The 16,528-nt window shown below is 40.6% G+C and overlaps 1 protein-coding gene across 1 annotated transcript in view; it reads left to right on the top strand.

Annotated features, from left to right (window-relative positions):
* LOC127671044 (lysozyme C-1-like) overlaps positions 1-16,271 on the top strand; it is a 70,587-nt gene extending 54,316 nt beyond the window's left edge. The window contains exon 4 of the mRNA XM_052165714.1: positions 16,241-16,271. Coding sequence (XP_052021674.1) covers positions 16,241-16,271 — 31 coding nt within the window. The remainder of the gene's footprint in view (positions 1-16,240) is intronic.
* Positions 16,272-16,528: the final 257 nt, after the last annotated feature.

Genomic DNA, 16,528 nt, shown 5'->3' with positions numbered 1-16,528 from the left:
AGAAGATGGAAAAATCTTCCATGCTCTTGGATTGGCAGGATTAATATAGTAAAAATTGCCATCTTGCCAAAAGCAAAATACGGATTCAATGCAATCCCCATCAAAATCCTAACTGAATTCTTCATAGAGTTAGAAAGAGCAATTCTCAAATTCATCTGGAATAATAAAAAATCCAGGATAGCTAAAACTCTCCTCAACAGTAAAGAACTTCTGGGGGAATCAGTATCCTGACCTCAAGCAGTACTACAGAGTTGCTTGAGTTTTTAATAGTGTTAAAAACTACATGGTATTGGTACAGTGACAGGCAAGTAGATCAATGGAATAAAATTGAAGACCTAGAAATGAACCCACACACCTATAGTCACTTGATCTTTGACAAAGGTGCTACAACCATCCAGTGGAAAAAAAGATAGCCTTTTCAACAAATGGTACTGGTTCAACTGGAGGCCAGGATGTAGAAGAATTCAAATTGATCTATTCTTATTTCCTTGTACTAAGGTCAAGTCCAAATGGGACCACATAAAATTACAAAGTTTTTTAAGGCAAAGGACATTGTTAAAAGGACAAAGGCGGCAACCAACAAATTGGGAAAAGAACTTTACTAACCCTACAGAGGGCTTATATCCAAGATATACAAAGAACTTAAGAAGGTAGACTTCAGAGAGCCAAATAACCCTATTAAAAATGGGGTATAGAGCTAAACACAGAATTTTCACCTGAAGAATATCGAATGGCAGAGAAGCACCTAAAGAAATTTTCAACATCCTTAGTCATCAGGGAAATGCAAATCAAAATAACCCTGAGATTTCACCTCACACCAGTCAGAATGGCTATGGTAAAAAAACTCATGAGAAAACAGGTGCTGGTGAGGATGTGGAGAAAGAGGAACACTCCTCCACTGTTGGAGTGGTTGCAAGCAGGTACAACCACTCTGGAAATCAGTCTGGCGGTTCCTCAGAAAACTGGGCATGATACCACTGGAGGATTCCACTATTCCCCTCCTGGGCATATACCCAGAGGATTCTCTATCTTGTAATAAGGATATATACTCTACTATGTTCATTGCACCCCAATTTATAATAGCCAGATGATGGGAAGAACACATATGTCCCTCAACAAAGGAATGGATGCAGAAATGTGGTATTTATACAGAATGGTGTACTATTCAGCCATTCAAAACAATGAATTCATCAAATACTTAGACAAATGGATGGAACTGGAGAACATCATCCTAAGTGAGGTAACCCAGGCTCAAAAGAACACTCATGGTATCCACTCATTGATAAGTGGATATTAGCCTAGAAGCTTGGCTACCCAAGACACAATTCACATATCAAATTAAGCCCAAGAAGAAGGAAGGAGAGGTCCCCGGTCCTAGAAAGGCTCAGTGCAGCAGTGTAGGGGAATACCAGGACAGGGTGGATTGGGGTACAGAGGGAGGGAAGAAGGTTTATGGGACTTTTGGGGAGGGGGGATCCAGAAAAGGGGAAATTGTTTGAAATGTAAATAAAGAATATATCAAATAAGAAAATAATAATAAAAAGAAAAAAAGTGCACATGTCAGGTTGAGCTGACTGGCTTTTACTACCACATACTCTCGAGGCTGAGGTAGGTGTTCATCTGAGCACAGGAGATAGAGAACAGCCTGAGAACTACAGTCAGAGAGGTTCTCAACAAGTAAGGGACCCACCTGGTGACTCTGAACTCTCTGTAACTACAGTCCAGGGGATCTGACACCTTCTTCTGGCCTCCACAACAGCAGGCACACTTGTGGTGTACAGAGACACAAGCAGGCAAACCATACATATACATAAAAATAAATAAATATTTATAAGCATATAAGTCAAAAAAACCAAACCAAACCCACCAACCAAACAAAACACTTTGTGATATAGGTACAATAGAGGAGGTGACACCTAAGTGTGTACAGAAAGAGAAATCAAGGAAAAGCAAGTTGGCTCTTGACCTACAACCTAGCATGCACTAGGCATAGAAGCCACACTGTACAGCAGTTAATGCAGAGTAAGACTGGTTGGATGTCTCTGTACATAGGGGATAAACGCCCAGACAGGAGAAAAGCCTGATGACTCTTCAGTCTGTAGAGAAATGTGGAAAGTCAGTTTTTGGGATGATGAATTATAGTTCCTGGACTTGGGACTCCCTCATTACACTGCTGTGGTCTAAGATGTAAGCTGGTGTACAGTGCTGCCTGTATTCATAAGGCATTTTTTCACCTTCTCTTTCTCCCTCTCGCTCAGGACCCACTCTATCCTGCTCCCACTTGCTCTTGGCCCCTCTTGATCCTGTTCCTCCTTGCTCTGGGAGCCACTAGCTGTAGCCCATAGGTTCTGTATTGTTTGTTTCACATTACGGATGGTTGTGAGCCATCATGTGGTTCCTGGGATTTGAACTCGTGACCTTCAGAAGAGCAGTCAGTACTCTTAACCTCTGAACCATCTCACCATCCCTCATGAGGCATTTTTTAACCCACATGCTTAGAAAGAAAAAGAAGACTTGGATAAGTGGAGAGGGAGAGCAAGTCGCAAGAAAAGGGCAGATGTTAAATAAGAAAATTCAAAGACTACATTCTGTCCCTCACCCTCTTCCTTTGATGTACCTGACCAAGTTACTGTTACTTGGTCATTGTAGCTCAAGCTATCCTGGATCACACTGTGAAGTTCACCTTTTCAGTGCACAATGCTTCTGCCCCAGTCTCACATGCACTGGGGTTTCATGTGAGCCACAAAGCCCCTCACTTTGAATCAGCCATTTCTGAGTTCTGGGCTCCATCATATCTGTGTGCCATAATTATCTCCCAGGCAGGCGTCAGTAGGAGTCAGTTACCTCTCTGGGGTAACTTTTGTCCTTTCCTGACAAGCGTGACAAAACACCTACTGCTCCTAATATTCAGACAGAACACCCAGTTCTGCTCAGTTCCCTCTGGTACGTCCCACTCTGATCACAGACTTTCCATTCAGTTCCATGGAGCTTAAGACTCTTTATAGACAACCAAAGCTCACCAGACACTAGGGGAAAGCCAGCCTGAAAGAACAAATCAGAATTGATGGACTAAACAGCAGTTCTCAACCTGTGGGGTACAAGGCCCTTTCCAATATCACATATTCTGCATACCAGATGTTTACATTACAATTTATTTTTTGTCTTTTTGTGTTTATTTTCATTTCTTTTTTAATTAGATATTTTATTTCTTTACATTACAAATGCTATCCCCTTTCCTGATTTCCCCTCTGAAAACCCCCATCCCATCTGTACTTCTCCTGTTCACTCTCCTACCCACTCCCACCTCCCTGTCCTGGCATCCCCTATACTGGGGCATCAAGCCTTCACAGGACCAACGGTCTCTCCTCTCATTGATGTCCAAAAAAGATCCACCTCTGCTACATATGCAGCTGGAGCCATGGTGCCCTCCATGTACTCTTTGGTTGGTGGTTAAGTTCCTAGGATCTATGGGGGTACTGTTGGTTCATATTGGTGTTTCTCCTATGTGGCTGCAAAACCCCTTCAGTTCCTTGGGTTTTTTCTTTAGCTCCTTGGCTGAGCACCCTTTGCTCACTCCAATGGATGGCTGTGAGCATCTATTTCTGTAATTGTCAGGCACTGGTAGAACCTCTTAGGAGATAGTTCTATTAGGGCCATGCCAGCAAGTACTTGTTGGCATCTACAATAGTGTCTTGGTCTGGTAACTTTATACGGGATGGTTCCTCAGGTGGGGCAGTCTCTGGATGGCCTTTCCTTCAGTCTCTGCTTCATACTTTGTCTCTATATATCTTCCCATCGGTATTTTGATTCCCCTTTCTAAGAAAGATAAAAGTTTCCATACTTTTGTCTTCCTTCTTCGTGAGCTTTACGTGATCTGTGAATTGTATCATGGGTATTCCGAGTGTCCAGGCTAATATACACTTATCAGTGATTATATATCATGTATGCTCTTTTGTGATTGGGTTACCTCACTAAGGATTATATTTTCTAGTTCTGACCAAGCCAGCTCAGTCAGTCAGCAGGGTCTCCAGTGCAGGGGCAAAAATTGAAAATAGACATTTTGATAAAACTGCAGCATGGCCTCAGTCAAAACTTGGACTGAACATCTTCAGTGTTATTATTTTTCAAATCTGATTTTATTCCATTTAATTATATGCAGGCATTAAGGAAGAGTAGTACAATGAGAAATCTAGCAAAACAATAGTTAAAGAACAAGAAAGACAATAAACACAAAGTCCTGTGATCACACGATTGCTGTTTCTAAGGATGATCAGGATGTCTGAGCCTGCTTCTTTGACCTAGCCTAAAGCCATAAACATGACTGATTCCTGCTTCTTTGTTCTACCCTAAAATCTGATTCTTCTTTGTTCTTGGCCAATATCAAGTCCCTGCCTGAACTTACTTCTTTGTCATGTCATAATATCAGATTTCTGACTGGTGGCCCATTTCCCTGTCCTTGACCAATGTCAGGACACCCCAAGGGCACCTGCCAAGGGCACCCCAAAAAGCTCTCCACATCTCTCCCCTTTTAATTTTATAAACAAGGCAGAACCTGTCTTAGGTTGTTCTGACCAGAATGCCTTTCTTACCTGTCTTCAAGACATGTGTTGTTTGTTTGTGTTAAATGAACAAACATGGCTTTTTAGTGTTTATTATAAAAAATCATGACGTTTGGCCCTTGCCTCTGTCTTAATTTGGTACGGCTCCGTGCAGAATCTTACCGATTCTTGGTTTACCAGGCTGTTAAATTAATGTCTGGGAATTCATTTTTAGTCTAAAGCCATTTAATTTTGTTGCGAACATATTGATGTTGTTAAAGGCAAACTTTAACATGATGGGCACGAATAAAAGTGTTCCCAGTACAAGAAGGGCTAGCATGTTCAAGCCATTCTTGAATTTGACCAAGATGGAAATCCTGACCTCAGGCCATGAATAATTTTCACCAGCAATATCAGCAGCATCAAAGCTCAGCAGGGCAGCATTCTTTAAACGCAAAATGTAGTATGCAAAGCTAAAACATCCAGAGAGTTGTTGGAATTATGCCAAACACACTGCAAGTGTCTATGAACTTTTCCCTAATTATGGTGACTATCATTGTAAACTTTAGAAGTATCACAAACACATTGGTATTTAGCCTGACACTTAAGATGGCTTCTTACTCTTTAACTCTGAACCTCCTCTCCAATAATTTGAATAGTATCATAAAGAGTGTCATTCCATTGTTGCAAATGCCTATTTAATCCTCTTGAATACTCAGAAGATTAGTAACATTTTTTTTTTGCTAAATGATTAACAAAGTAGTTGTCTTAACCTCTTGTGTCAAAGCAATTGCAGAGGCAGTGGTGCTAGCTATTAACTTATTTAAAGCTGCTATACCCCCTATAATCAAGCCCATTACTCTCTTGCTTCTACTTAAAGCCTGACTCAGTTCTTCAAGTCCCTGCAAGCTTCTTTCAGAATACCAAGGTCCTGAAATATTCATAGGCAATAAAACAAAAGCTGGTGGATAGACCACCATAACAGATATGCTGGGTTTCAAAGCATTAACACAATTAGAAAGTGTACAATCGCTGATGCTCTCTAGAGAACCTACAGGAACAGGGTATAAGTTCGCCTATCCCCTTCTGCCTTTTCTACACCTCCCTTCTCCCCCATTGCTGCCCCTTGCCTTCGGAGGTAGAAGACCTGCACCACATCTGGCATGGAGAGGACACTGCTTCCTGATGCTCTCTAGAGAACTGACAGGAGCAGGGTATTACAGAACCTACAGGAGCAGGGCATTCAAGAATTGGCAGGAGCAGGGCATTTGACCCTACAGGGGAGATCCCATCGCCTGATACTTCCTGGAGAATCAGTTGTTTGCAGGGCATTGGACAGAAAGAAAATCCCAGGAATGCAGAAACACAGGCCGGCAGGATAAAGAAGATAGGGTCAGCAAGACCAGCTAACACCAGAAATAATGAGATGGCCAAAGACAAATGCAAGATCATTACCACTAGAAACCAAGGCAAAATGGTACCATCAGAGCCCAGCTCTTCCACAACAGCAAATCCTGCATACTCCATCACATCAGAAAAGCAAGAACCAGATTTGAAATCACATCTCATATCGCTGATGGAGGACTTCAAGAAGGACAAAAATAACTCTCTTAAAGAAATACAAGAGAACATGGGTCAACAGGCAGAAACACAAAAATCCCTTAAAGAAAGGCAAGAGAATATGGATCAAAATGTAGAAGCCCTTAAAGAGGAAGCACAATAATCTCTTAAAGAAATACGGGAGAATATGGGTCAACAAGTTGAAGCCCTTAAAGGAGCAAAACAAAAATCCCATAGGGAATTGCGGGAGAACATGGGTCAACATGCAGAAACCCATAAAGAGGAATCACAAAATTCCTAAAAGAAACACAGGAGAACATGGATCAATAGGTAGAAGCCCTTAAAGAGGTAACAGAAAAATTCCTTAAAGAATTTCAGGAAGAAACAAACAAGTGAAGGAACTGAACAAAACTATCCAGGATCTAAACCTGGAAATAGAATCAACAAAGAAATCACAAAGTGAGACATCTCTGAAAATAGAAATCCTTGGAAAGAATTCAGGAGTCATAGATGCAAGCATTAACAACAGAATACAGGAGATAGAAGAAAGAATCTCAGATGCTGAAGATTCCATAGAAATCATTGACTCAACAGTCAAAGAAAAGGCAAAAGGCAAAAGGCAAAAAGATTGTAACCCAAAACATCCAAGAACTCCAGGACACAATGAGAAGACCAAACCTAATGATTATAGGAATAGAAGAAAGCAAGGATTTACATCTCAAAAGCCCAATAAATATTTTCAACAAAATTATAGAAGAAAACTTCCCTAACCTAAAAAAAGAGGTGCCCATGAACATACAGGAAGCTTATAGAACTCCAAACAGATTGGACCGAGCAGAAACTCCTCCCTTCACATAATAATCAAAATGCCAAATGCACTAAACAAAGAAAGAATATTGAAAGCAGTGAGAGAAAAAGTTCAAGTAACATATAATGGCAGAACTATCAGAATTACACCAGACTTCTCACCAGAGACTATGAGAGCCAGAAGAGCCTGGAAAGATATCATACAGTCCCTAAGAGAACATAAATGTCAGCCCAGACTACTATATCCAGCAAAACTTTCAATTCCCATAGATGGTGAAAACAAGACATTCCATGACAAAAACAAATTTGCACAGTATCTTTCCAAAAACCCAGATCTGCAAAGGATAAGGTGGGAAAATACCAACACAAGACAGTGAACCACACTGTAGAAAAATCAATAAGGTAATCTTTCATCAAACCCAATAGAAGATAGCTACACAACCGAATGTCAACTTTAACTAAGAAGATAACAGTCAGCAATAATCACTTTCCCTTAATATCTCTTAATATCAATGGTCTCAATTCCCCTACAATAAGACATAGACAAATGGACTGGATACATAAACAGGACCCAACGTTTTGCTGCATACAAGAAACCCACCTCGGTGACAAAGACAGGCACTATTTAAGAGTCAAAGAATGGAAAACAATTTTCCAAGCAAATGGTCCCAAGAAACAAGCTGGAGTGGCCATTCTTATATCTGATAAAATTGACTTTCAACCAAAAGTTGTAAAAAATGATAAGGAGAAACACTTCACACTGGTCAAAGGAAAAGTCTACCAAGATGAACTCTCAATTCTAAACATCCATGCTCCAAACGCAAGGGTACCCACATTCATAAAAGAAGCTTTACTTAAGCTCAAAGCACACATTGCACCCCACACAATAATAGTGGGAGACTTCAACACTCCACTGTCAAAAATGGACAAGTCATGGAATCAGAAACTAAACAGAGATACAGTGAAACTAACTGAAGTTATGGACCAACTGGATCTAACAGATATTTATAGAAGATTCCACCCTAAAGCAAGAGAATATACCTTTTTCTCAGCACCTGATGGTACCTTCTCCAAAATTGAACATATAATTTGTCACAAAACAGGCCTCAACAGATATAGAAATATTGAAATTATCCCATGTATCTTATCAGATCACCACAGCCTACGGCTGGTCTTAAGCTCAAACAAAAGCAATGGAAAACACACATACACATGGACTTTGAACAATGCTCTTCTCAATGATAGCTTTGTCAATGAAGAAATAAAGAAAGAAATTAAAGACTTTTTAGAATTCAATGAAAATGAAGACACATCATACCAAAATTTATGGGACACAATGAAAGCGGTGCTAAGAGGAAAACTAATAGTTCTCCAAGCCTCCAAAAAGAGAATGGGGAGAGCTTACACTAACAGCTTGACAGTGCACTTGAAGGCTCTAGAACAAAAGGAAGCAAACACCCCCAAGAGGAGTAGATGGCAGGAAATAATCAAACTTAGAGCCAAAATCAACCAAGCAGAAACAAAAAGAGCTATACAAAGAACCAACAAAACAAGGAACTGGTTCTTTGAAAAAATCAACAAGATAGATAAACCCTTAGCCAGACTAGCCAGGGGGCTCAGAGACAGTATCCAAATTAATAAAATCAGAAATGAAAAGGGAGACATAACAACGGAAACTGTGGAAATTCAAAAAATCATCGGATCCCATTACAAGAGTTTATACTCAACAACATTAGAAAACCTGGATGAAATGGACAAATTTCTAGATACATACCAGGTGTCAATGTTAAAACAGGAACAGATGAACCATCTAAATAATACCTTAAGCCACAAGGAAATAGAAGCAGTCATTAGCAGTCTCTTCAAAAACAAAAAAAGGCCCAGGACCAGATGGGTTTAGAAGGGAATTCTATCAGATCTTCAAAGAAGAGTTGATGCCAATACTCTTCAAACTTTTCCATGAAATAGAAACTCAAGGAACATTAGTAAGCTCATTCTATGAAGCCACAATCATGCTTATACCTAAACCAAACAAAGACCAGACAAGGAAGGAGAACTTCAGACCAATCTCCCTCAAGAACATTGATGCAAAAATACTGAACAAAATCCTGGCCAACCAAATGCATCAGAACTATAATTCACCATGTTCAGGTAGACTTCATCCCAGGGATGCAGGGATGGTTCAATATACGGAAATCCGTCAATGTAATTCACTACATAAACAAATTAAAGGAAAAAAAAAAACACATGGTCATTTCATTAGATGCTGAAAAGGCTTTGACAAAATTCAGCATCCCTTCATGATAAAAGTCTTGGAGAAATCAGGAATCCAAGGCCCATACCTAAAAATAGTGAAAGCAATATACTGCAAACTGGTAGCCAACATCAAACTAAATGGAGAGAAACTTGAGGCAATCCCACTAAAATCGGGGACCAGACAAGGCTGCCCACTCTCTCCCTATCTATTCAATATAGTTCTTGAAGTTCTAGCCAGAGCAATCAGGCAGCAAAAAGAGGTCAAAGGAATACAAATTGGAAAGGAAGAAGTCAAACTATCACTATTTGCAGATGATATAGTATACTTAAGCGACCCCAAGACTTCCACCAAAGAACTCCTAAAGCTGATAAACAACTTCAGCAAAGTGGCTGGATATAAAATTAACTCAAGCAAATCAGTAGCCTTCCTCTACTCAAAGGATAAACAAGATGAGACAGAAATTAGGGAAGTGACACCCTTCACAATAGTCCCAAATAATAGTTCATACCTAGGTGTGAACCTGACGAAGCAAGTGAAGTGTCTATACGAGAAGAACTTTAAGCCTCTGAAGAAAGAAATCAAAGAAAGTCTCAGAAGGTAGAAAGATCTCCCATGTTCATGGATTGGCAGGATCAATATAATAAAAATGTCCATCTTGCCGAAAGCAATCTACATAGTCAATGCAATCCCCATCAAAATTCCAAATCAATTCTTCATAGATTTAGAAAGAGCAATTCTCAAATTCATCTGGAATAACAAAAAAACCCAGGATAGCAAAAACTATTCTCCATAACAAAAGATATTCTGGGGGAATCACCACCTCTGACCTCAAGCTCTACTACAGAGCGATAGTGATAAAAACTGTTTGGTATTGGTATGCAGACTGGCAGGAAGATCAATGGAATAGAATTGAAGACCCAGAAAAAAACCCCACATATGTATAATCACTTGATATTTGACAAAGGAGCTAAAAAAAAAAATCCAGTGGAAAAAAGACAGCATTTTTAACAAATGGTGCTGGATCAACTGGAGGTCTGCATGCAGAAAAATGCAAATTGACCCATTCTTATGTCCTTGTACAAAGCTCAAGTCCAAGTGGATCAAAGATCTACACATAAAATCAGACACGCTGAAGCTTATAGAGGAGAAAGTGGGGACAAACCTTGAACACATGGGCACAGGGGAAAAATTTCTGAACAGAACACCAATGGCTTATGTTCTAAGAACAAGAATCGACAAATGGGACCTCATAAAACTGCAAAGCTTCTGTAAGGCAAAAAAACATAGTCAATAGGACAAAATGGCAACCAACAAATTGGGAAAAGATCTTTACTAACCCTACATCCGATAGAGGGCTAATATCCAATGTTTACAAAGAACTCAAGAAGTTTGTCTCCAGAGAATTAAATAACCCTATTAAAAATGGGGTACAGAGCTAAACAGGGAATTCTCAACTGAGGAAACTCAAATGGTTCTAAAGCACCTAAAGAAATGTTCAGCATGCAAATCAAAACAACACTGAGATTCCACCTTGCACCAGTCAGAATGGCTAAGATATAAAACTCAGGGGACAGCAGATGCTGGAGAGGATGTGGGGAAAGAGGAACACTTCTCCATTGTTGGTGGGATTGCAAGCTGGTAAAACCACTCTGGAAATCAGTTTGGCGATTCCTCAGAAAATTAGACATAGTACTACCTGTGGACCCAGCTATACCACTCCTGGGCATATACCCAGAAAGTGCTCCTACATGTAATAAGGACACATGCTCCACTATGTTCATAGTAGCCTTATTTATAACAGCCAGAAGCTGGAAAGAACCCAGATGTCCCTCAACAAAGGAATGAATACAGAAACGGTGGTATATATACACAATGGAGTACTATTCAGCTATTAAAAACAATGAATTCATGAATTTCTTAGGCAAATGGATGGAACTAGAAAGTGTCATCCTGAGCAAGGTAACCCAGTCACAAAAGAATACACATGGAATGCAATCACTAATAAGCAGATGCTAGTCCAAAAGCTCAAAATAAACAAGTTACAATTCACCCAGCACAGGAAGCTCAAGAAGAAAGAGGACTTAAGTGAGGAGGCTATGGTTCCTCTGAGAAAGGGAACAAAATGCTCAGAGGAGTAACAAGGGAGGTTATGTGGAGCAGAGTCTGAAGTAAAGGCCACCCAGTGAGTGCCCTACCTGGGGATTCATCCTATAAATACTCAGCAAACCCCAAACCCCGACACTATGACGAGAAGCATGTACCAAAAGGAGCATGCCATGGCTGTCTCTAGAGGGGCCCTGCCAGAGCCTTACCAATTCAGAGGCAGAAACTAGCAACCAACTATTGTACTGGGCTTGGGGTCCCCAATGGAGGATCTGGAGGTTGGTCCAGAGGAGCTGAAGGGGTTTACAGCCCCATGGGAAGAACAATGGCTTCGGACACCCAGACACCCCAAGACTCCAAGAGACCGAACCATCAGCCAAGGGGTATACATGGTTCCAGCCAAAAATGTGGCAGAGGAATGCCTTGTTGGGCATTAGTGGGAGGAGTGGTCTTTGGTCAGGTAAAGGCTCAATAGAGGTCACAACAAAGGGAAACAGATGGGGGAAGGAAGTTGGGGGGAGGTGGGACTGTGTCAGGTAAAGGGGCATATACATGGAGGCAGGGCATGGGAGGAGGGGTAGGGAATGGTTGGGGAGGGGGGGCTTTTGGGAGGGGGAAAATTGGGAAAGGTTTTACCATTGGCAATGTAAATGAAGAAGATAATAAAAAAATGAAAAAAAAGAAAGTGTACAATCGATATAACGTACATTAATTTCTATAGAAGAAACAAAAGTAATTTTAGCATGACCATAAAAGTTTGGGATCTTTAACACATGCACTAACATTTGTTTGAAGTCCAGATCCTGTCCCACTATTATCCACTGCAAATGTGATTTCATACAAGGCAGTGGTCAATTTTCAAATATGTCTCTGAAAATGTCCAGAGCCACTCTTCAAATGAAGACTGTCATTTCCAACATTAGATTGATTTCTATACCAGTCCATGACTGACTCAGAATAACTGGTCACATTAAAGAATAGAGAAGAGTCATTATAATAACTTCTCTACTTGATTAATTTTTCTAAGTCAGTTTCCAGTCTCCATGTTCTCTGTCCTACAAGGTCTAAAAGCTTGAGGCAAGACAGCTTGTCCAAACTGGAATATAGACAAGAAAAGTTGGGTCAGGAATATATGTCCAATATGGCTTCCCAGTCACCATGGTCAGGACGCTCAGCAAGCTCACAGGTCAACATTGTTCTTTTTCCCAGATCAGCATGTCTCACCAATCGCTCTAGCAACCATGACGCTCCTTCAGCATCCTAAGGATAAAACACCAACATGCCCTCTTCCTAAACAGGATCATGCCATGCCAGTATGTTCATGCCATTCCATTTCACCTAAAAAAATAAGTATGCCTAGTTGTAGGGTACCATTCACATTCAGCAGAGAGTTCCTTGGCATCCAAATTTTGTAAAAATCTTAAAATAAAAAAGAACATGATTTAAATAATTTTGTGGTGTATACACTCCCCTTTTTTATTATAAGAAGGTAATCGTTTTAAAGTTCCACACTCCTTGCTTCTCAATACCTTGTCCTTGAAATTATAAGGAATCCCAGAAATATTGGTAATATTAAATTGTTGACAGGAAGTCTCAAAAATTCGAATGCAGTTCCATTATCAGTTTTAATCTGATTAGGAACACACAGTATAGAAAAACAATGTAGACAATGGCTAATTACATTTTTAGTTGCTTTTCTGCTTAAAGCAGTTAAAACTAGGAAGCTTGAAAAGGTATCAATAATCATAGTGCAAATTTTAATTTTCCAATATCAGAAATATGAGTAACATCCATTTGCCATAATTTATCAGGTACAGGTCATCAAGAATCAACACCATTATGTGGTACATGGAGAAATTGAGGACATTGAGAGCACATCTTTACAATTTGATATGTACATTCTGTAAAAATACCAAATTATTGTCTCAAGGTATTATTATGTTGATGATGTAAAGAATGAGAATATATGGCCAATTGTTCCTATGTAAAGTCTATAATGGCCTGGGATACAAATCTCCTGTGGCATTGCCTTAAGGGGTCTTGTCCAGGCAATCCAGGATTGTCAGCTCTCTGCAGGCAGGTCCAGGTGAGAGGAGAGAACCTGGTCCACCAGGGTCTCCTTGCAGCTGAACAGGATGGTGAGTCTCACAGCTCGCATAGCCGGCCTCCAGAGAATAACCACCCCAAGCTGGGAGTCTGTCAAAGCAGGAACTTGTTTAAATTTTCAATTTTTTGTATATGTGGGACTGAGAGAGAAGGTGTTTTCTTTTTTCTGAGATGAGATGATGTAGGGGGTGGGGAAGGGTGACAGAGGGTCTGGGGTGACTGACAGAACCAACAAAGTTATTCTGTGTCAGCAGTAGCTATGCAAAGGCAGGCTCAAGCAGGTCGTGCTGAGTCACTCCTGTACAGAAGTGACTGAGACAGGTGTCTAAACTAGAGCAAAGCCTCAGGCTTCCTCACTAGGCCTCAGCATTCAGCTGAATAAGGCCCAACATCTTCCTCTTTTTTTCTTTTTATGTGAAGCTCACATGGCTCCTGTCTTAGGTTGTCCCCTGCCTGGGGATCTTTCCTGTCTCTGGATATCATGTATCACACTTGTTTGGGAGTCTGCTTCATGACCTGTCTTAGATTGTCTCAGACATCTGAAATCTTATCTGTCATCAGTCAGTCAATGGAGAGCTGTGTGTGTGTGTGTGTGTGTGTGTGTGTGTGTGTGTGTGGTTGCTCATTCTCTGAGGGTATTTTGTATGTTGATCTTGGTTCTCAGGACCTGAGCCTTTGATAATGGACCTTGACCTGATGAAGCCTTATCACATCTAAACACTGTTGGATGAATTGTTTGATCTAATAAGTAAACGCAGCTCCACCATGAGAGGGAGAAAGAGAAGGAGGAAGGGACCAAGGAGGGGAAGGATGTAGGGCAGGAAGCTGTGAGGGCCAGTTCACAGTGTCTTGGAAACTCTCTCCTTCTCTTTTCTAAGTCTTCTTGGAGTGGATCATTGAATCACCCATCAATCTTTTGGAGGATCTTCATTGTTGCTGACAGGGGAATCTTTGTGCTTTTTTCTTGATAAATCTGCGGAGGAAGCAGAAGCAGTTTTCTCAGGATTGAGAATTTCCCTGGAGTATTTATTATCGTCACCTCCCCCCGTCCCCCAATTGGGCCAAGTATTTTATGATTCTGGCTGGGTTTATTTATTCCCAAGCTGCGTTTATACCATTTTAATTGCATACAAGTATTAAGGGCGAGCAGTACAATGAGGAACAAGCAAGGCAATAAGCAAAGTCCTGTGATTTCTCCCCTGTCAGTTGTTTCCATGGGTTTGTCAGAATGACCAAAATATCTGAGCCAATTCATGGTCCAAGCCCAAAATCAGATTCTTGCCTGAAGCCTACTTCTTTTGTTCCACCCTAAGATTAAGATTCCAGCCTGAGGGGGCAGGAGAAATGGCTCAGTGGTTAAGAACACTGACAGCTCTTCAGGAGGTCCTGAGTTCAATTCCAGCAACCATATTGTGGCTCAAAGCCATATATAATGGGATCTGATACCCTCTTCTGGTGTGTCTGAATAAAGCTACAGTGTACTTACATAAAATAAATAAATAAATAAATAAATAAATAAATAAATCTTAAAACCCCCCTATAATCCTGCCTGAACCTACTTCCTTATTATAGCCTAAAATTTCACTCTATCCTGATCTTACTTCCTTGTCAAGGCCTAATGTCAGCTTTCTACCTGAAGCACATTTCCTTGTCCTTGGCCAATGTCAGATTCCTGCCAAGCTGTCTCCCCAAAAGGCTCTCCACAGACACAATTTGACTATATTGCCATGCTTATCCTGGAATGCTTTTTCTAGAATTGACATTTTCAAATTCACAGAAATCTGCTGACTTGTCTCAGACTGGAATTAAGGGTGTGTTGGTATCATCTATTTTGACCTTCTTTTTTTTTTTTTTGATCTTGGATTATGTCTTTATTTACATAGGCTGTCTCCATGTGTTCTTTATAAAATGAAGCAGATTTTTTAAATTTTATTTTATGTATATGAGTGTTCTATCTACATGTATGTGTATATTCCAAACAGGATATTAGATACATTATACATGGTTATATGCCACCATTTGGTGGTTGGGGATTGAACTCAGGATCTCTAGAACAGCCAGTGCTCTCAGTGCCTGAGCCTTCTCTTCACTGACAGCACACATGCTCATGTCCTAGTAACTTTTCTTTTCTACTCTCTCTGTTGGGTGGTGGGCTAGAGGGGAGGTTGAACCCTACACATTGAGAAAAATATACCCTTACAAATACACTTGGGAAATAAATCCTTGAACTCTAAGCTCACTGCCACATTGAAACCTGGCTGGATCTAACCTGAAGTGGTTCTCTGTAATGGCCCTAGTTATTCCTTACCCCCTGTCTTTCGCTCTGCTACAGGATGACATCACTCAAGCTATAAAATGTGCGCAGAGGGTTGTGAGGGATCCCCAAGGCATTTGAGAATGGTATGTTAGAACACTGGAAGGGGAATGGCTGACTTTGTTGATATAAGTAGTCTGTCTAATGCCCAAGTATCATTCTGAGAACTGTGGATACTGCTGGGGGCTTTTCCTACATCATTTTTAGTGAGTTTTTCCAGTTTGCGAGAGTGCCCCATATAACTAGTTTATTTTTAGGACTGCAGACTAGTTGTAGAATCAGTGGACTGTACAGGACATGGGATGAAACATCAATCTTGAGCATCCTGTGCTCTGTTGAGCATCATCAAACCACCATGTAGACTTAGGTCCAGAGTCAGTAGCAGCTCTGGGTGCAGGTATAGCCTGTTTGTCACACTAGCTCTTGGCCCAGAATCCAGTCACCTTTTGTGTCACGTTCATAATATATTCTCTCATACACACTCAAGGTTTGTGGGTATGTGTGACAGGGGAAACAGATTTTAATCATTTATCCACATGTCTCTTTCCTGCACAGGGTGATATGTCAAACACACTGTCAAAACTGAGATCAGTCCCAGTATATTCGGAAATGTGGAGTCTCACCACTGCCTGCTTCTATTACAGCTCATTCTGTCTCTCAATATAGGAGTAGCTAGCTATGGGAAAGGTCAGACTTCATTTTTCCATCAAACTAACAGGACTTCAGCAGAAACAGGACAAAATGGAGACTTCTTCCTAAGGGGCTTAAGCTGACTTATGGGGGTCCGCTGTGGTGTGTGAAGCCTCCTGTGTCAATCAGCTATTGCACTGGACACTGCTGACA

The sequence above is a fragment of the Apodemus sylvaticus genome, chromosome 20, assembly GCF_947179515.1.
Source record: "Apodemus sylvaticus chromosome 20, mApoSyl1.1, whole genome shotgun sequence".
Taxonomy (NCBI): Eukaryota; Metazoa; Chordata; class Mammalia; order Rodentia; family Muridae; genus Apodemus; species Apodemus sylvaticus.
This window is presented reverse-complemented; position numbering and strand designations above follow the sequence as displayed.